The sequence below is a fragment of the Mixophyes fleayi genome, chromosome 3, assembly GCF_038048845.1.
Source record: "Mixophyes fleayi isolate aMixFle1 chromosome 3, aMixFle1.hap1, whole genome shotgun sequence".
In the NCBI taxonomy this organism is placed as follows: Eukaryota; Metazoa; Chordata; class Amphibia; order Anura; family Limnodynastidae; genus Mixophyes; species Mixophyes fleayi.
The window spans coordinates 230,762,291-230,779,619 of record NC_134404.1 but is presented as its reverse complement, the minus strand read 5'-3'; the positions used below and the strand labels follow the sequence as shown (position 1 = coordinate 230,779,619).

Here is a 17,329-nt window from a genome sequence, read left to right as displayed (position 1 = left end):
AGATTCTGGCGGGCCCTTTGCAAGACCTTGGGCATACGGTTGGCACTCTCATCTTCCTACCATCCCCAATCGAACGGACAAACTGAAAGAGTCAACCAAGATCTTGAGACTTTCTTAAGGATGTTCTCGTCAGCCAATCAAGACAACTGGGTAGAATTACTTCCTTGGGCTGAATTTGCTCATAACAACATGTACCACGAGTCATCATCTAAAACTCCATTCTTTGTGGTTTACGGTCACCATCCGTCTTTCCCGGAATTTCCTGCCCTCCCGCCCACCCAAGTTCCTGCTGTTTAAACTTTGTGTCAAACCTTCAAAAATATTTGGGCTCAGGTAAAAACCTGTTTAAAGAAGACATCTGCCAGATATAAGTCTTTTGCGGACAAAAGGAGACGGGCTATTCCACCATTGAAAGTCGGAGACCGGTTGTGGCTATCTACTAAGAATATTCGCTTGAAGGTTCCATCCATGAAATTTGCTCCCCGGAGGAAGACTTTGAGATTACTCAGGTTTTGGATGCTAAAATTTCGCGAGGAGTTCTTCGTTTCCTCATGCATTGGAAAGGCTTTGGTCCTGAGGAGCGTTCATGGATCAAAGCTGTAGATCTCAACGCTCCAGCTCTCTTGAAGAAGTTCTATACCAAATTTCCGGACAAACCCGGTTCCAGGTGTTCTGTGCCCACCTTTAAAAGGGGGGGTACTGTCACTCACCGGACGGTGAGTGCTACTTCTAAGGTAGCTAGGAACCGTGTCCGTCCATTATTATGAGGTACTGCGCATGTGCAGTCCCTTTTAACCTTCAGTTCTGTTCCTTTAACTTAATTGGCTGATCAGGCAACACTCCCTATATTAAGCACCTGTGGTCAATACCACGTTGCCTGATCTTGGAGTCTCATTCCTCATGAGTCTCTGAAGGTGTTCCAGTGCCTGCTCGTGTGTTCAGCTGATGCTGATTCCTGTTTGCCGTTTGTGGTTTCCAGACCACTTCTATTCCTCGTGTTCCTAGTGTCTCCAGCAGCTGATTCCTATCCGCTGCCTCCGTGTATCTACAGCTACAGATTACTGCAAACTCTCCTGTGTTTCTTCGTGACTCCAGCAGCTGATTCCTATCCGCTGCCTCCGTGTATCTACAGCTACAGATTACTGCAAACTCTCCTGTGTTTCATCGTGACTCCAGCAGCTGATTCCTATCCGCTGCCTCCGTGTATCTACAGCTACAGATTACTGCAAACTCTCCTGTGTTTCATCGTGACTCCAGCAGCTGATTCCTATCCGCTGCCTCCGTGTATCTACAGTTACAGATTACTGCAAACTCTCCTGTGTTACATCGCTACTGTTCCAGCTGATTCCTGTTCGCTACTTCAGCGTGTCTACAGAGTCTGCTCGTCTCAGCGCTCCAGTCTGCATTCTACCTGCCTACTGCTTCTACAGTGTGTCCATTTGTGTCAACCTGCCTGTTGCATCGAGTCTACGCTCCTCGGCTTCCAGCTTTGCTACATCGCTTCAACTCTCCCGTGGTCTCCTGCTGTTCTATTCAATATACTACTGCTTCCTGAGTATTTGTCATCCTTGCTGGCCTACCTACAGTGCGTTGCACCTACCTGCCGCTTTCATTCTGCAAGGACTTCGCATCTCGTCTGTTCCCGGCCGCTCAGGTATCCCTGCAGCTATCTCTAACAGCCTGCTCATCTGAACCACGGTATGCATACTTCTCATTGACTGTGCTGGTGTATTGCATATCCATCTGGACTGAGTTGTTCTCCTCCGGAGTTTCCATCCTCTGAGACTATTGCTATTATTGACTGTGTTTCCTTTTGCTGGACTATTTGAGTGACTTTGTTTATCTGTGCAGTGCTGTTCATTCATTATTATCATTGTGTGCAGTTCAACGTGGGATCAAGTTCAGTGTACCTGTGTAGACTCTGCATAGCATTTATTTCCTCGTGTCCTTCCTCACATATATATTCAGTGGTACAACTTGCTAGAGGCAGACCACTGATTCCTGTTTCCCTGTGTCACCAGTTGCATATATCCTCTCACATAAGCAGTGGTACAACTTGCTACTCGCAGACCACTGACTTCCCCGTTACCTTCACCTGGATTCCATTCCTTCACTACAGACAGCGGTACAACTTGCTATACGCAGACCGCTGACTTCCACCTCCTTATTACTCCTGGACATTCTTCTCACTATAGCAGTGGTACAACTTGCCGTGCGCAGAACACTGACTACCCTCACGTGCCCTTGTCCATCCAGATCCTCGTGTTCAGTTACCTATTGTTTACCAGTGCTGCTAGTCATAGACTTTCTGAGCATTCTCTAACCATCTGCTGTTTCCAGTTCCATTATCACCCTGCCATCAGAGTATCATATACCAACTCTACTGCTCTGATAAGACCATCAGCGGGTGATACTGTGTAAAGCCTCCTAGTGCCCGTGACAAGTACTATCTTTTGCAACCAACTGTATGTCTGTGACAGTCACATGGATGTCCCAACAGTACCTAAAGCTCCAAGAGTCACCACCATCCCTCAAACCTACCTCACCATCAATAACATCACAATTTCCTCAGCCTCCCAAGCCTGCTGACTTGGTGCCCTATTTACTTCTGCCCTTGACTTTATTTCTCACATCTATTTTCTCTCCCAGTCCCGTCACTTCCACCATAGATCTATTGCCAGAATATTGCCTTTTCTTAGACAGGAAGCTACCAGAACTCTTATTCACTCTCTCAACATCTCCCACTTAGACTACTAAAGCCACCGCCTATTTGACTTTACCAACACCCATCGATCCTTGCTTCAGTCCATCATAAATGCCGCAGCAAGACAAATCGTCCCCACTCCACATTGGGTTCACCACTTTGAAAATCCCTACACTGGCTCCCCGTGTCCTCGAGAATCCAATTCAAATTACCCTTACATACAAAAAAGATTTAGATTTAGGTCTAACTCTGACCTGTACCTCTCCTCTGGTAACCACTTCTCACTGCAGTCTACTTCTATCATGCAGCTACCCACTATCCCTACCACTCCCAACCAGACACTTACACAACCTTCTAATATTTTAACACACCCTGAAAAACCATTTCTTATTAGAGCTTACCCTACTCCACCTGTACTGCTCCAACTACTGCACCATTCTGAACCAAACACCTTGTGCTCTCTTTCCATTAGAATGTAAACATTTTCATGACTCCAAAAACAAGATTGAAATCGCACAGGGAATTGGACTATCCTCATTCATAAAACATTGATAAATAGTTGTATTAATCAAAAGTAATGATGAGGGGGTGTTCTTCCAGTTTCTCAACAATATATATATATATCTAAAAGAACAGAATTGGAAGAAAGACCAAAAGGCACTCCGGTCCATTAATATGTACTTGTTATCTAATTATTGGTGATAAGTTAAATTCAACTTTTATTGGCCAAAGCTTTTATTGAAGATCACAAATGGCGAAATATAAAAAAATAGAATAGAGAATATGTGATTAGGAGTATTGCTACTGTTGTGACAGAGGTAGCATTGAAAGTTTTCTATGGTAACACCAGTAATTGTATCACTCTTGAATTGTATCTGATGTCTAAACCCGGAAGCCTATTTTTATTTTTAAGTTATGGTTAAAAAAAAAGAACGTATATATTATGCAACAAACTTCTTGTGTATGAGAACCCACAAACTAATTTCTGGTTTTTTTTACAGCCCAGTTCTAATAACAAATGAAGTTCTGCCAGCTTGCTTACCACCTCAGAATTATGTAGTAGCAGACAAATCTGAATGTTATGTAACTGGATGGGGAGAAACTCAAGGTGAGATTGATGTCTCTTATTCAATTTACAAATCAACCTTATGTTCTCTCTAATGTTTGCAACTTTCTCATTTCTTATATCTAAGTGTAAAGTACTGCTGCTACTGTGTATTAGCTTCAACAGTGCAACCAACAATTTATTAAACAACGTTTTTTTAAACAAGTGGATGTTTGAGCTTGTGATGTTAAAGTTGTGGCAATTTCAAATGTTCTGATCTCGAGGGTTTAGTAAAGTGCAGCAATAATTAATGTCAAGACATCACTTTAGATACTTTGACTAGGCTATGTTACATATAATCAACTAATTCACAATAATTTAGTGATACAGTGTTGCTTTTTCACAGACTTGAGCACATTTAGTAAATATATGAATATGCTCAGCCAATCAGTTAAAGAACCATCACTGCTTTGTTTAGCATATTATCTCCAATTTCCATATCACAGAGCTCAACCCCCTTCCTCCCACACATTAACGAGAGTTTCCTAATGGCATCTGATGTAGGTGAAAAAACTGCAGTCATTTCAGCTGTTGTGACATTAATGGTCCTTCCCCTGTGAATGAATAGTTAGATCAATAATGTACCTTTTCACAGAGCAAGTCCCCAAGGCTGTCAGTCACTGTCTGCCTGTATATAGTTGGAGAACCACCTCCCTACTAATATGGAACCCTGCTTCAGATGAAAGAGCACATACTAGGTATATTTAGTTAAAGAAAACCTTTCACCTTTGCGTAAAAGTACTTTTTATATAACGCCCAATACATTATGTATGTGGAAAAAAATCACAGCCCTTCTATGCCGACATCACCAAGAGAATAACATATTACCTCACACTATGTATAAATTACTTAACTTGGTTCCTTGGCAAGGCCACATTAAGGATTACATTATGTTTACTCCTGTGTGGATTACTTTGCCCAGTTCTAACTGCTTGTGAGGCAGGAGAATTGTGACGTAGTGGGGTAGCTACCTGGGAGAGAGCATAACCTGACTTCAGACACCAAGACTGGTTTATTTACATACAGTTTTATTTTTTGTTTTTTCTTCATGATTAGTGCATAATTCAAAAGTGAAAATTGTATCTTTTAAGCCTTGGGATGAATTTCTGCTATGAAATCAAGCAGTGCCCTACCTATAAAATCTGAGCTTCAATGGTCCTTTCAACATTTTTGTAATATGATGCCGGGCTGCAGTACCTGCATGACCCACCAAACATCATCCATGGTTATGGCTATTGGAGATACTGCAAAATACACAATTCATTGCAGGGACTCTGTAGTTGACTGCATACTTTTTTCTGGCATTTAGTGAAATTCAGAGGAATTAATTTTGGTACAGGGCATTGTGCACTGCTTTGAAAAGATTAAATACAAAGCTTAGTTGTAATAGAATTGCTGTAAGATAAAATGTTTTAGAAAAATATTTTCAGTTCAGTACACAGTAGTAAGCTGATGAAGAGTATATAAATAATCCATTATTTTATATATGAATACACCATATTAACAGATTCAGCCACAATAGAATTAGATAGGTGACTAGGAACAAGCCCCCCCCCCCCCCCCATTTCAAACATTTGGCTTGTGAATACTTGTAAAACTAGTCTTCAGTTGGTCAGTAATTAGCATATCAATACTGTGAGTGGTTCCTGTGAAAGGTAGTCTCCGCCCACAAGAAGGATTTACACGAGTCAAAAAAAGCTCTGTTTTTTGATGCCTGGTCCCCAGACTGAGGGAACATGCTGCCATTTGCTCCTAGGTGAACATGCAGGGAAGTGAATAACATCATGGCCTACATAGGCCCTGACTAGTATGGAGTTTTTGAATGGAATGAATGAAAGGTGAGTGTGAGTGTGTTGTTATGTGTTGTTGAATGGAAGATGCATATCTGTAGAGTATATGAGAATGAAAGATCATTTATACAGCTGGTAAATGTTATCGGAATTGCCTGAAGTTTAGTGCAAGAGTTATTTGGAGTTTGTGTTGGTTTCATGGCTTGTAATAAAATTGCAATGCTGTGTAGATATAACATAGGTATGGTGTTGTATGTGATTGTGTAGTCTAATAAGACTGCATTGGCAGTAAACTAGGCCATTGCGAGCACATTTATTAAGTTGAAGACACTTTGACTCCTGTAGTGCTGTACAATTCTTGAAATTCCTGTTTGGGATAGATTGTTGATATAAATGGAGGCATTAGTGTTATACATGGTTCTGTGTTGGTTAAGTTTTAGTCATGGAAGCATTGGTGTTATACATAGTTATGTGGTTCAGTGTTGGTTTAATGCTGTAATGGAGTCATGGAAGCATTGGTGTTTATGCAGTTTAGTGTAAATACATAGAAAGTGATAAATATAACGTTTTGTTGGACAGTTGGTTTAAAGGGTAGTTTTTGGATCTGAATCTCTGCGATAATGTGGTTGAAATACCATGTGTTAAAATGGCTATTGGACTTTGAAAAAGATATGTGAGATGAATGGAGTGTGTCTCTGTGACCTTTCCCCCCTCCCCCTACACAATTCATTCACATACACATAGCTTAAAACATACACACACACACACCTTTAGACAATAGTTAGTCAAAACACACACACAATTACTTATATATTTATAGAACAGGAAATTAATGATATATGGCACCAAAATCTATATTTTGTGTAAAATATTGTTACGCTGCTTATTATTTTATAATATAATACAACACACTTTAAATGAAGTTATATCTTGCTGTGGTTATTCTTGAAGCCTGTGGATTTAAGGGAATATAAGAATTATATTTCTTAGGTTAATTTAAAAGTACCTTTGCGAGGAGTTGGTTGACGGTAATAGTCATATATAACGGTAATAAATGGTCATATATACATGTACCAGAATATTAAGGAGATTAAAACCCCATAATCAAGGTGGAAATCCTTTTACATAAGCAATGATATTTTAGTTATTCATTAAGAAACAAACAAAAACAATTTTTTTTGCTGTTGTGTTCTAAGATTACCTCTTGTAGATCCCAATGATCTTTCACAATTTATATTTCCAGTTTTCTAGATCTGATTTGTTGATCAATTTAAATAGACTGCTCCTTTAGCTCCTGAAGAGAGTTTTGCTTGTAGTTTATATTATATACAGGGGTTGAAGTGGAAATTTAGAAGTGGCGATATGGAAAACATAAGTGGATGGAATTTTATAGTTTTACAATCAAATCAGTAGGAGAAGTGGCGATATACAGAGCCGTAACTATAAATTTTAGCACTTGGGGCAAGAAGGATAATTGGCGTTCCCTAGCTCTGAGCTGTAACCAAATTAACCTAAAATATTCATATCCCTGCACCTCCTTCAGCATTGCGCCCTGGGCGGTTGCACCTCACGCACAGCCCTAGTTACACTTAAAACAGTTTATAAACATTAATTAGGTAATCTCTTTGCAGCAAAGTAAACAACTCCTGTTTGTGAAATTTATCATTATAATTGAACTCTTTCATTCCTTTCCTTAATAATGTTGTCTCTTAACTCTTTCAAGTTCTCTTATCTCTTTCCTATACAGAGGAGCCCAAAACGGATTTATAAAAAAAACTGTCCAATATTACATTTGCTTCTCTTGCATCTATGCCCTGTTTAACAAAGTCTAGGATTTTATTAGGTCTTGCAACAGCTGCCTGACAGTGAGTGCTGCTACTCAGCTTATTAGATACTAGTATACCAAAGTCATTTTCTATCTCAGATCTCCCAGTCATATACCCTGGTTGCACAAATACTATCACAGCTCAAATGCCAAAACCATAGTTTGGTGAAAATATTTCTGTAGTGATTTAATGTCTTGTTCTTTATTAGTATTAAATTTACAAATCTTATTGTTTTATGCAAATATGAACAGATTACATCCTTGACCTTGGACAAGATCGTTAATAAAAATAATGAAAAGTAAATTTTTCTCCAAGCATCTGTACTTTTATTTTAAATATCATTCAACCCAAATAAATCACATCAACTGCATTGCCAAAATCCAGATTATAATTTATAATAAACCAATCAGATTATTTTGGCAAGAACAATTCCTTAAGAAAATGTTGAAACTATATTAATAGTTTACCTGTCATTTACATATTTTACCCACTGTTGAGGTTAGAAACACGAAACTGTTGATCAATCAATTTTTAAATATTGGGATTACATTTGACTTCTATCAGTTTTGTGGTACTGATCCCATTATGTAAGAGTCATATAACTTAACATAGCTCCATCAGCATATGCAGGTAGATGCCATGTAGTCCAGGTGCTGATGTCTAACGGTTTGGCTTAGTTATTGTTAGTTATTGAGGCACAACTTGTTTTCTGGCATTGTTTCCTTCTTAGTAAATATTGTTTTTCTGTTTTGGCTATCTTTATAAAGTCTGCTCTTTTATTATATGCTCCAATTAATGTCCTAGTTCATCTTTTAATGGACAGTTTTTAATTGTTTGTTAGTTATGTATCTGAAAAAACTGTTGGGATTCGATTTGATTTCTTAAGCATTTACATCTTCAATTTCTTTGTTGCCTGATATCTCAGATAACATATTTTGCTACATGCATTAAATTTGAGTAATGACCTCTCATTTAATAACTTAAATAAGCAATTCTTTTTCTATATTACCTTGTCTACATTTCGTATTTAATGTCCAGAATTATTTTGCCATAATGCATATAGCTTCATATTTTTAAAGAAGCCCCATTTAATCTCAAAATTTTCCTTTACATACTGTAAGTTTTTTTTTATTAAAACAAAAATTCAAATTTTCCATGTTTTGATCACTATTTTTATGTATTAAGTATAATAACTGTTTTATTAGATTTATGTCCAATATAACTTTACCTCTAGTCGGTTCTTCTATCATTTGGGAAAGGTTTATCTTGTTTAGTTGGTGCTTCCTCTGGTAGAAACATTAGTTTGTGTATACCAATTTATACCTGGATAGTTAAAGATGACCTAAACTGGGGTCTGGACATTTCGTTGCTGCCCTTTGTGTTTGCATTAATTATTGACTGCTAGTACAATTTGTTACATTATCTTGCTTACTGACTAATTCAATGGAACCATTTTGAAGACATTGCATATCTCAATAGCTATCATTTATGCCAATGTATACCAACACTACTTTCATCTTGGTCAGCCCCTCCCAACAGTCTATCTACCTAATCTACCCATTCTGCAATATGTCTAACCCGAGAACCCGTAAAATGACAAACTGTTCAGCAATTAGTGTTTGGCAACAGATTATATATCTTTCCTCTTAATACTTGAATCCCTTAGTATCATCACTTGTCTCTCCTCTTCATCTGCTTATTGGAACATTGATTCCCCTGGCTGCAAGAAAAAATATACTGCTGATGTAACATTCACAATAGCCAAATTGCAATATTTATTTTGGTTTGTCAATTCAGAACCAGTTTCCTTTCCCTTTCCTTTTTCTTATGGTTACCCAGCTGCCTACCTGTAGATCTTTCTCACTCATGTCTTTACCCCAAGCTTGACTGGTACTAATGAAAAAAAGTTATTTTTCAATCTGTGCATATTGTGATTCAGTCTCAGTCAGTGCTCTGGGGGAGAAGACTATGGGCCTGTTAATTTGGAGGCGAACAGCACCCAGTCTGTGTTGTGAGGGATTTGCAGATATCACCATCGGTAAACGCACATTGAAGTACTGGAGGGCTTGTTAACATATGTTTTGATTTTCTAACTGCAGCCTGTTGTGGCTCTTGCCAACACCATTCTGTATATTGGTGTAGTAGCTGTCTTAGTGGTACAATTGTCTCGCTGTAGTTGGGAAGAAATTTCATCAGGTAGTTTGTCATTCCCAGGAATCTCTGAAGACTAAGTTTGTAATAATGGAACGGCATTTGCTGAGTGGGCGCCGGTTTTTTAGAGTCTGGCTTGACCCTTTGTCAGTGCGGAGTAAGATGACCCACATATGGAACTTCCGACACATGGATCTTGTATTTGTCTGGGTTGAGCTTTAAGTTTGTGGCACGAATCCTTTCCAACACCTGATGGAGGCGATCATCGTGTTTTGCATGTTGCAAACCCAGATGAGGATGTCATCGACAATGATTTCATGTGGGTATCCTGCATACAGCTGTTCCATAAATCATTGTAAAACTTCACTGTCTGTGGTCAGGCCATAAGACTTGTGCAAAAAGCATATTGTCAAGCGAAGTCATAAATCTTTGTCCAGAGGGATCTGCCAAAATCCGCATTTAACATCAAGGGTGGTAAAGATTTTTGCCTGAGGCATGTCAGCAATAACTTGTTTGACCATTCTCAATGGGTGTTGAGGCCTCAGCAGTTCTTTTCTAGGTGCACAGGGTCGATGCATAGTCTGAATGACTTTTATTTTTCACTGCAGCTACTATGGCTAAGACCCACTGTGTTGCTTTTTCCACAAGGTTTACTGAATCTGTCTGGTCAATTTGTGCCTGTGGGTTTGTTCTGTGAAGGAATCTTTGACATGACGTTGCACTTGGCACTAGTGTCAATTTTTATTTTCAGTATGGTTCAGTTGATTGAGACACAGACTAGTATAGATTTCTCTCCTTTCAGCTACCAGATCCACAATCTTACAATATATGGCATTGGCTGGTTCTGAAACCGACTCTTTCTCCATGTTATTGAATCTGGGTCTTCTTTTCAGGGGCAGGCTGGGCTGGGGGGCAGGGGGGCATCTGCCCCCCAGGCCGGTCCCATAGTGGGCTATCTTGGGCTGGGTCACTGGGCCACCTGCAATTTTTTTCCCCTTTAAAATAGGATGCTGAGTCGAGTCCTGCCCCCCGGGCTGAAATTTGCTAGCCCTCCCCTACTTCCTTTCCTGCAGTGTTTCATGTGGCGTGCTAGTTGCCATTGTGTATTTGGATTGGCAGCATTTTGTAAAGCGATTCCATTTATTACAGGAGTTGAAGTGTTTATTAAAGGCTGGGCATTTTAGATGCTGAGGTGGGGGGTGCCCGCCACAGTTTTTTTGCATTGTATGCATTGTGTGGTGTGTGCTGTATACTACATACTTCTGCCTCCTTGCATTACCTCCTCCAATGATTTGCTAAATTGCTTTGAATTGCACTCACCTCTATTACTTACACACCTTTCAAGTAGTTTACAATAAGTAGGCAAGTGTAGGATTGGTTGGTGTTTAGTGAAAATTTTGCTATTTTAGAAAATGGTCTTTATATATTAAAGTTAATTATTAATGCATTATACTTACTATATTATTATATTGATTAGGTACTGGCAAAGTCGGAGTTCTCAAAGAAGCTGGTTTCCCTGTCATTGAAAATAAATTGTGTAACAGACCTGAATACCTCAACAACAGAGTTTCAAACCGGGAGCTGTGTGCTGGCAATATACATGGGGGAATTGACAGCTGTCAGGTGAGAATATTTTTCTCTTTGTTTTTTCTCTAGTAGTCTCCCACATTTAATTCATACACACAAATGTATTCACTACCAAGTTAGTTTGGCCTAATTAAATTGAGTAGACTCTAATTTCTAACCAAAATTTTAGTTGATGTTAACATTTCTACCTATGTTTTTTGAAAAAGAGTACACACACATATGCGTACGCTGCAGTTGGAGCCGAAGTTATTCACTATAATTCTAGCGTATGTTGAACAATCTCAATGTAATTAAATGTGTCCATACAAAAACCACTCCGATAACCTTGGGCTGACTGTTAGGTTTCCGTCTCTATCACATTTGGCCATACTTGTAATATCTGACTATATCTAAATGATCGCAGTGCACCATTAGCAAGATCAGACAATAGTCTCACACACCATTAGATCCTCATATGACTAAATTTACTGTGTATCCTTACCAACATGCGATAGCTCCCAATCAGATTTTCGGTCGGTCTCGACTCTCTTTTTAGGTCCAGAGATGCTGAGATTTACAGCCAGTTAGACCTAAAATGATCCAATTGATCTTAACACTCTGTAACTAATGTTTAGCAAGGGTTTACTAATATAATTATCTAGAATAACCTAAGGAAACCAATGTGGGTTAAATGTTGCGTCATCTGTAGGTTAGCAGAACGTAGAAAACTATTAGGGATTAGAAAGTGGCAACACATCTCACCTGTAAATTTCACACTCAATCTTGAGTTATAATTTATCTTAAAGTAAAAAGGATTTAGCCATTTTTCTGACGAGTGACCTTTTTTATTTTTTATTTATTCCAGGGTGACAGTGGAGGACCCTTGTCCTGTTTTGATGGAGAAAAATATATTATACAAGGAGTAACATCCTGGGGTCTTGGTTGTGCGCAGCCTATGAAGCCTGGTGTATATGTGCGGGTCTCTATGTTTATCCCATGGATTGAAAAGACAATGAAAGAAAATTAATGCATTGATAGGATTGATTTTTCTTGAGTGAGTGTAATAAACTGATAAATATGACAATATAACAAATAAAAACATACTTTGTATCTGTTAGTCTAAGCTATTACTTTTATGATATTTTTGAATACCATTGTTTGAAACTGCTTAGATTTATTAATGGTTGCCCTTGTTAAGAGCGCATATTAAGAATTGTGAAAGCAGCAAGAAACAATGGGGTGGTGGAAGTCATTGTCCACATAGGAACAAATGACCTTGCTAATGCTGAAGTCATGGCAGTAAAAGATGAATTTAGAAAGCTAGGGACTGCTCTAAAATAGGTGGTAACCACTGTAACTGTTTCAGCAGTATTGCCAGTACAAAGAGGTAAAGACAGTACTCACTGCATTAGAAACTTCAATGTGTGGCTAAGGAAGTGGTGTTGTGAGGAGAGATTTGAATGACAGACCATAATCATGCCATCTGGCAAGATAAGAGCTTATTCAAAAGTAACAGCCTGTACCTATTTTCAAGGGGAACCAGAACAGTAAATAAGCTATTTGGAAGCTTCATCGGGAACTATTTAAACTAGCAGAGAGGGGTAGTGAACTAAACAGGAATAAAACAATCTGCTCCCCCAACCGAGAGCTATCATTTCTGCAGCGTACTTGGTCAGGAAACGTATCCACAGCAAAAAAAGACAATGCAGATCAAAACAAAATAAACATACAGAGACAGATAAACATAGAAGATAGGAATAGAAGATGCACAAACAAAAGAGATCTTAGAGCTATGTGTACAAATACTAGGAGCTTAGGAAACAAGTCACAGAACTAATTGCATTAATGATAAGGGATGATGTCGGTATTTTGGCTATCACGGAGTCATGGTGCAATGAAAATTATGACTGGGACATAGCTATCCCGGGAGGAGAAACAAACCAGACCCACCAACAAGAACAGTTTGACACAACACTTCTAACCCAGAGAAAAAAGGTATTTTTAAACAAGAGACATCATTAAAATGAACAAAACAAAAACAGATATTGGAATAATTGCAGTGTGTTTGGGTACCTTTAGTGATACTCTGTCTTAATGGTGTTTGGTTGGAAGTGACATGTGACCACTTAAGCCAAGCAGAGGCAAAAAGTGATGGACATCCCAGGAACTTTGTTCACAAACTGCTACTGCAGATTTTTTATTGATTCAACCAGTGGGCATATATTATAGCTCCTGTACTGAACTGGATATACTTCAGAACTAGGCTTCTGCTTCTCTATTTGTATATTTGCCCTCATTGGGCTCTTTTTTGCACCTTATGCCTCACAGTGTTAGCCAAGGCAGTTTGTGATACACCGTGCACCATTTGGTGCACTACAGTGTATTATGTTATTCTGGCCAGAATTGTTATTTTTTGTGTCTCCACTTGATAATAAAGAAAGTACCTGCATTGCCACATTCACACATCTCTTTTCTTACTCATATACATTTATAGGCACCCTCCTATTAGCGCTGAGGATTCTCTTTCTATTAAAGACAGAGGGCTAGATTTACTAAGCTGCGGGTTTGAAAAAGTGGGGATGTTGCCTATAGCAACCAATCAGATTCTAGCTTTAATTTTGTAGAAGGTACTAAATAAATGAAAGCTAGAATCTGATTGGTTGCTATAGGCAACATCCCCACTTTTTCAAACCCGCAGCTTAGTAAATATACCCCAGAGACTGGCTCATAACGCACAAAAACAAAGGTGTGTTAGGAAGGCTGACTTTGTAGAGAGGGAAAATGTGCAAGTGACTCTTTGTCAGATTGGAAGAACTTGAAAGGAGTGCAGGAGAGCTGGGAAAAATTAAAAATGCAATACTTAAAGCAACAGACCTTTCCATCAAAAAGCTTAAGAAAAGCACAAGGAAAAGGAAGTGTGTTTTGCAAAAGAAGTATCATGTATAGTGAAAGCAAAAAAAATGGCCTTTAGGAAATATAAACAGACTTAGAATAATGAAGATAAAGATGTATATCTATGGGGATGAACTGTTTCTGGCTCCCCCTCTAGAGGAGTTCTTTTACTTCTCCCTCTTCTTCCCTGGTCTAGGTTGGCAGTAATGCAGGTCACACTGCCATTTCTACCTTTACTTTGTTTTTCCTCTTTCTTCTTTTTCTTGGGGCTCTGCTTGGGTCTTTGCTGTGGCAGCAGGGTGCCCTGGAATAAACTCCATTGTGTCCTTCGTTCTAATGAGATTGTGGATAGTCTTTGGTACCCATAAGTCTGACTAAACTCCCTCCAGTTGGTGCTCACTCACATATTTTGCCAAATCCAGGGTGTGACAGTGTACGCCTGTGCTGGTACACTTGGGCTGGTAACTCCGGACCTCTTACTATGGATCCGGGTTGCTGTGGATGGATCCTTCCTGGCCTATCACACTGACCAGACCTGCATGGGTAGCAGGCAGAGCAGTGGTACTGGAAAAGCTTGGGTCCAAACCTCAGACAGCCGGAGAGCAGATTACATTTAGGGTCTAATCTGCAGGTCACAGGATTACAGCAATGTTGAAGAAGTTGTCAAGCAGAGTGATGTTTATTGCTCAAGTGTCCTGACAAGGACAGTTTCACTGATTTAAGGTATCAGTGGTCAGGTCAGATGGAACATCAGAATGATGCATTACATGCTCACACAGCTCATCTTTTATACAGTTCCAAAATAGTCTATTTTTAGAATCAGGATGTACTCTATTTACACAAACATGGATTTACATGCATTGCAAAGCCACTAATATTTATACTTAGCTATGAAATTCTTAAAAACCTTGCTGTGATTTCCTGGATCTTATTTTCAGAGGCAGGAGACTCACTAGCAAGTCAAAAGGTCTGACTGGCATGAATACTTCAGACAGTCGCCGAACACACATTTCCACAGAACAAAAAAAAAAACCTGAACAAGCCACTTCCCCACATCACAATACACCAAAGGCTTGGTAAACACAGGCTCATTGTATCAGATATATACATCAGAAATAAGCATATCCTATAGCAAGATTAAACAGAAAAAACAACTTTTCTACCCTGGTCTCAGAGATAACGATTTCCTATCTCACAATATACACAATATCAAAAATAAGTGCATGTGCAATTACATAAATAAGTGCTCTGCGCTATTTGCTTTAAATACATTTTTGCCAAAAGTTATTTAATAGTGATCCAGTCACACAGGGAATGGCCAGTTGTAAGGGACGGAGCTGTCCATCTTGTTAATAATATAACAAGATGAAGGAGGGAGCTGTCCATCTTGTTAATAATATAACAAGATGAAGGAGGGAGCTGTCCATCTTATTAATAATATAGGCATTAATGATAAAACATTATTTTTTAAAAAAAATTCCCCATGAAAAAAATGTATTAGGATGTTATTAATGTCCACTGTACATAAAATACATTTTTTACAGTTGACAATTGTTACCTTGTTAACTTGTTAACCATATAAGGAAACTGTACAATTAGAATAAATATCATTACACTGTGTAGCATATGTATATTAGCTTGTACTTGTCTGTATAAGGACACACTTCTGACTGCTTGAGAATTGAACACATCTGATGTGAATGTTTACTTCAGAAGACTTTGGGCCTGAGTCATTAAGGCAAAAAAGGAGTAAATGTTCTCTGGGACAAACCATGTTACAATTCAAGGGGTGCAAATGAGTTTATTATTTTGCACATAAGTTAAATAATGGCATTTTTTTCATCTAGCACACAAATACTTGCTAGCTTTATAATTACACTGAAATTTAAAGTTGATCTAGAACATGTCCTACCCCAACTATAAATATGTCCCCACATTATAAATTTACCTCCCCCTCCAATGCAACATGGTTTTGCCCAGGTGCAAATGTTACTCATTTTTTATGCTTTGCTCTCCTTAATGACTCAGGCCCTTTGTGCCTTATCTGGAGTTGCCCACAGATCCATTGATCCTCTTACAAAGAATCCCGAGGATGCAGTTACCAATGAAAAAGGCTTGCAGCATGGTGTGGATATCAGGTATCCATTTTCCATCTTTTAGGGCTCCTTGTACATAACTGCATGCTTTACTATACCAATTTTTGAGACTGTGATCAGAGGTGGCCACATGTGGGCTCCATACTGCAGAAAAGGAAGAATCGCATTGTACAGTACCATTGTTTTCCCTTCAATGATAAGGTCTCTGAGGGCAGAATCTTTTGTCAAACTATTGCCATACTCTCATCCCCACATTTCAAGGCCCTACCAACTCCACTGAATCAGACTCCCAAGAGCTTAACGAATTCCACCTTAATAGTGGAAATAAATTAAGTGGAGAAAAACGGATGCCACTGCTTGAAAAGCATCGCCTCTGACTTCTCAAAAATTGTCCTTTGCACATTTAGCTTTACGGAAGTCCTCTAAGGTATAGATGAGTGCAGTTGCAGAACACTGATCTGTGACAGTGACATTATCCATCTACAGCGAACACTTGGCCTTTTATCGGTCAGGTTCCCTTTGCTATGATCCCTCTGATCTCTGGATTCTGTCTGATGCCCACAGCAAAGAGCTTTATTAAACAAACAAACAAACAAAAAGAGGTAAAAAAGGGCAGCTTTTTTTGATCCTAGACAAATCTGGAAAGAGGTCAGTATTCCAGCCATTAACCAGGACTGTGCTGTAAATGTCAAGGTACGTCTGGTTAACATAGAAAATAACATTTAGCCCAAACAAATTCTCTGCAGTGTCCTGTGCATAAACTCATGTGAATCACGATCAAAGGCCTTCTCCTAATCAAGGCTGACCAGGGCTATATGGATACTGAGAGCCTTGATGCAAGTGTCCCTGAGTCGGACAAGGCTTTCTGCAATTCTGGTACCTAGGACGCCACATACATGCTCCAGATGAACAATATGTCCGATCAGTGCCTTTAGCCTGTTCACTAGCACCTTGGCAAGGATTTCGTAGTCCACTTTCTCGAGATGATATGACAATTTTTAAGATTACATCTCTGTTATGAGCCGCGGAAATCCGCGGCTCTCCTCTCCTGCATGCGTCCCGGCTACCATGGCAAAGGCCAGGACGCTATGTCTGACAGCACCGTGTCCCGCCATCTGACACAGCCCTCCACAGATGCAGATTAGATTAATTTGGTAGTTTCAGCCCCAGGTGGCTGATTAGATCTCCAGCACCTCCTC

General features: G+C 39.2%; 1 protein-coding gene across 1 annotated transcript in view; it reads left to right on the top strand.

Annotated features, from left to right (window-relative positions):
• Positions 1-12,265, top strand: part of LOC142144421 (plasminogen-like) — a 104,861-nt gene extending 92,596 nt beyond the window's left edge. Inside the window, exons 17-19 of the mRNA XM_075203262.1 lie at positions 3,706-3,812; positions 11,054-11,199; positions 12,008-12,265. Coding sequence (XP_075059363.1) covers positions 3,706-3,812; positions 11,054-11,199; positions 12,008-12,169 — 415 coding nt within the window. The 3' untranslated portion in view covers positions 12,170-12,265. The remainder of the gene's footprint in view (positions 1-3,705; positions 3,813-11,053; positions 11,200-12,007) is intronic.
• The last annotated feature ends 5,064 nt before the right edge of the window (positions 12,266-17,329 follow it).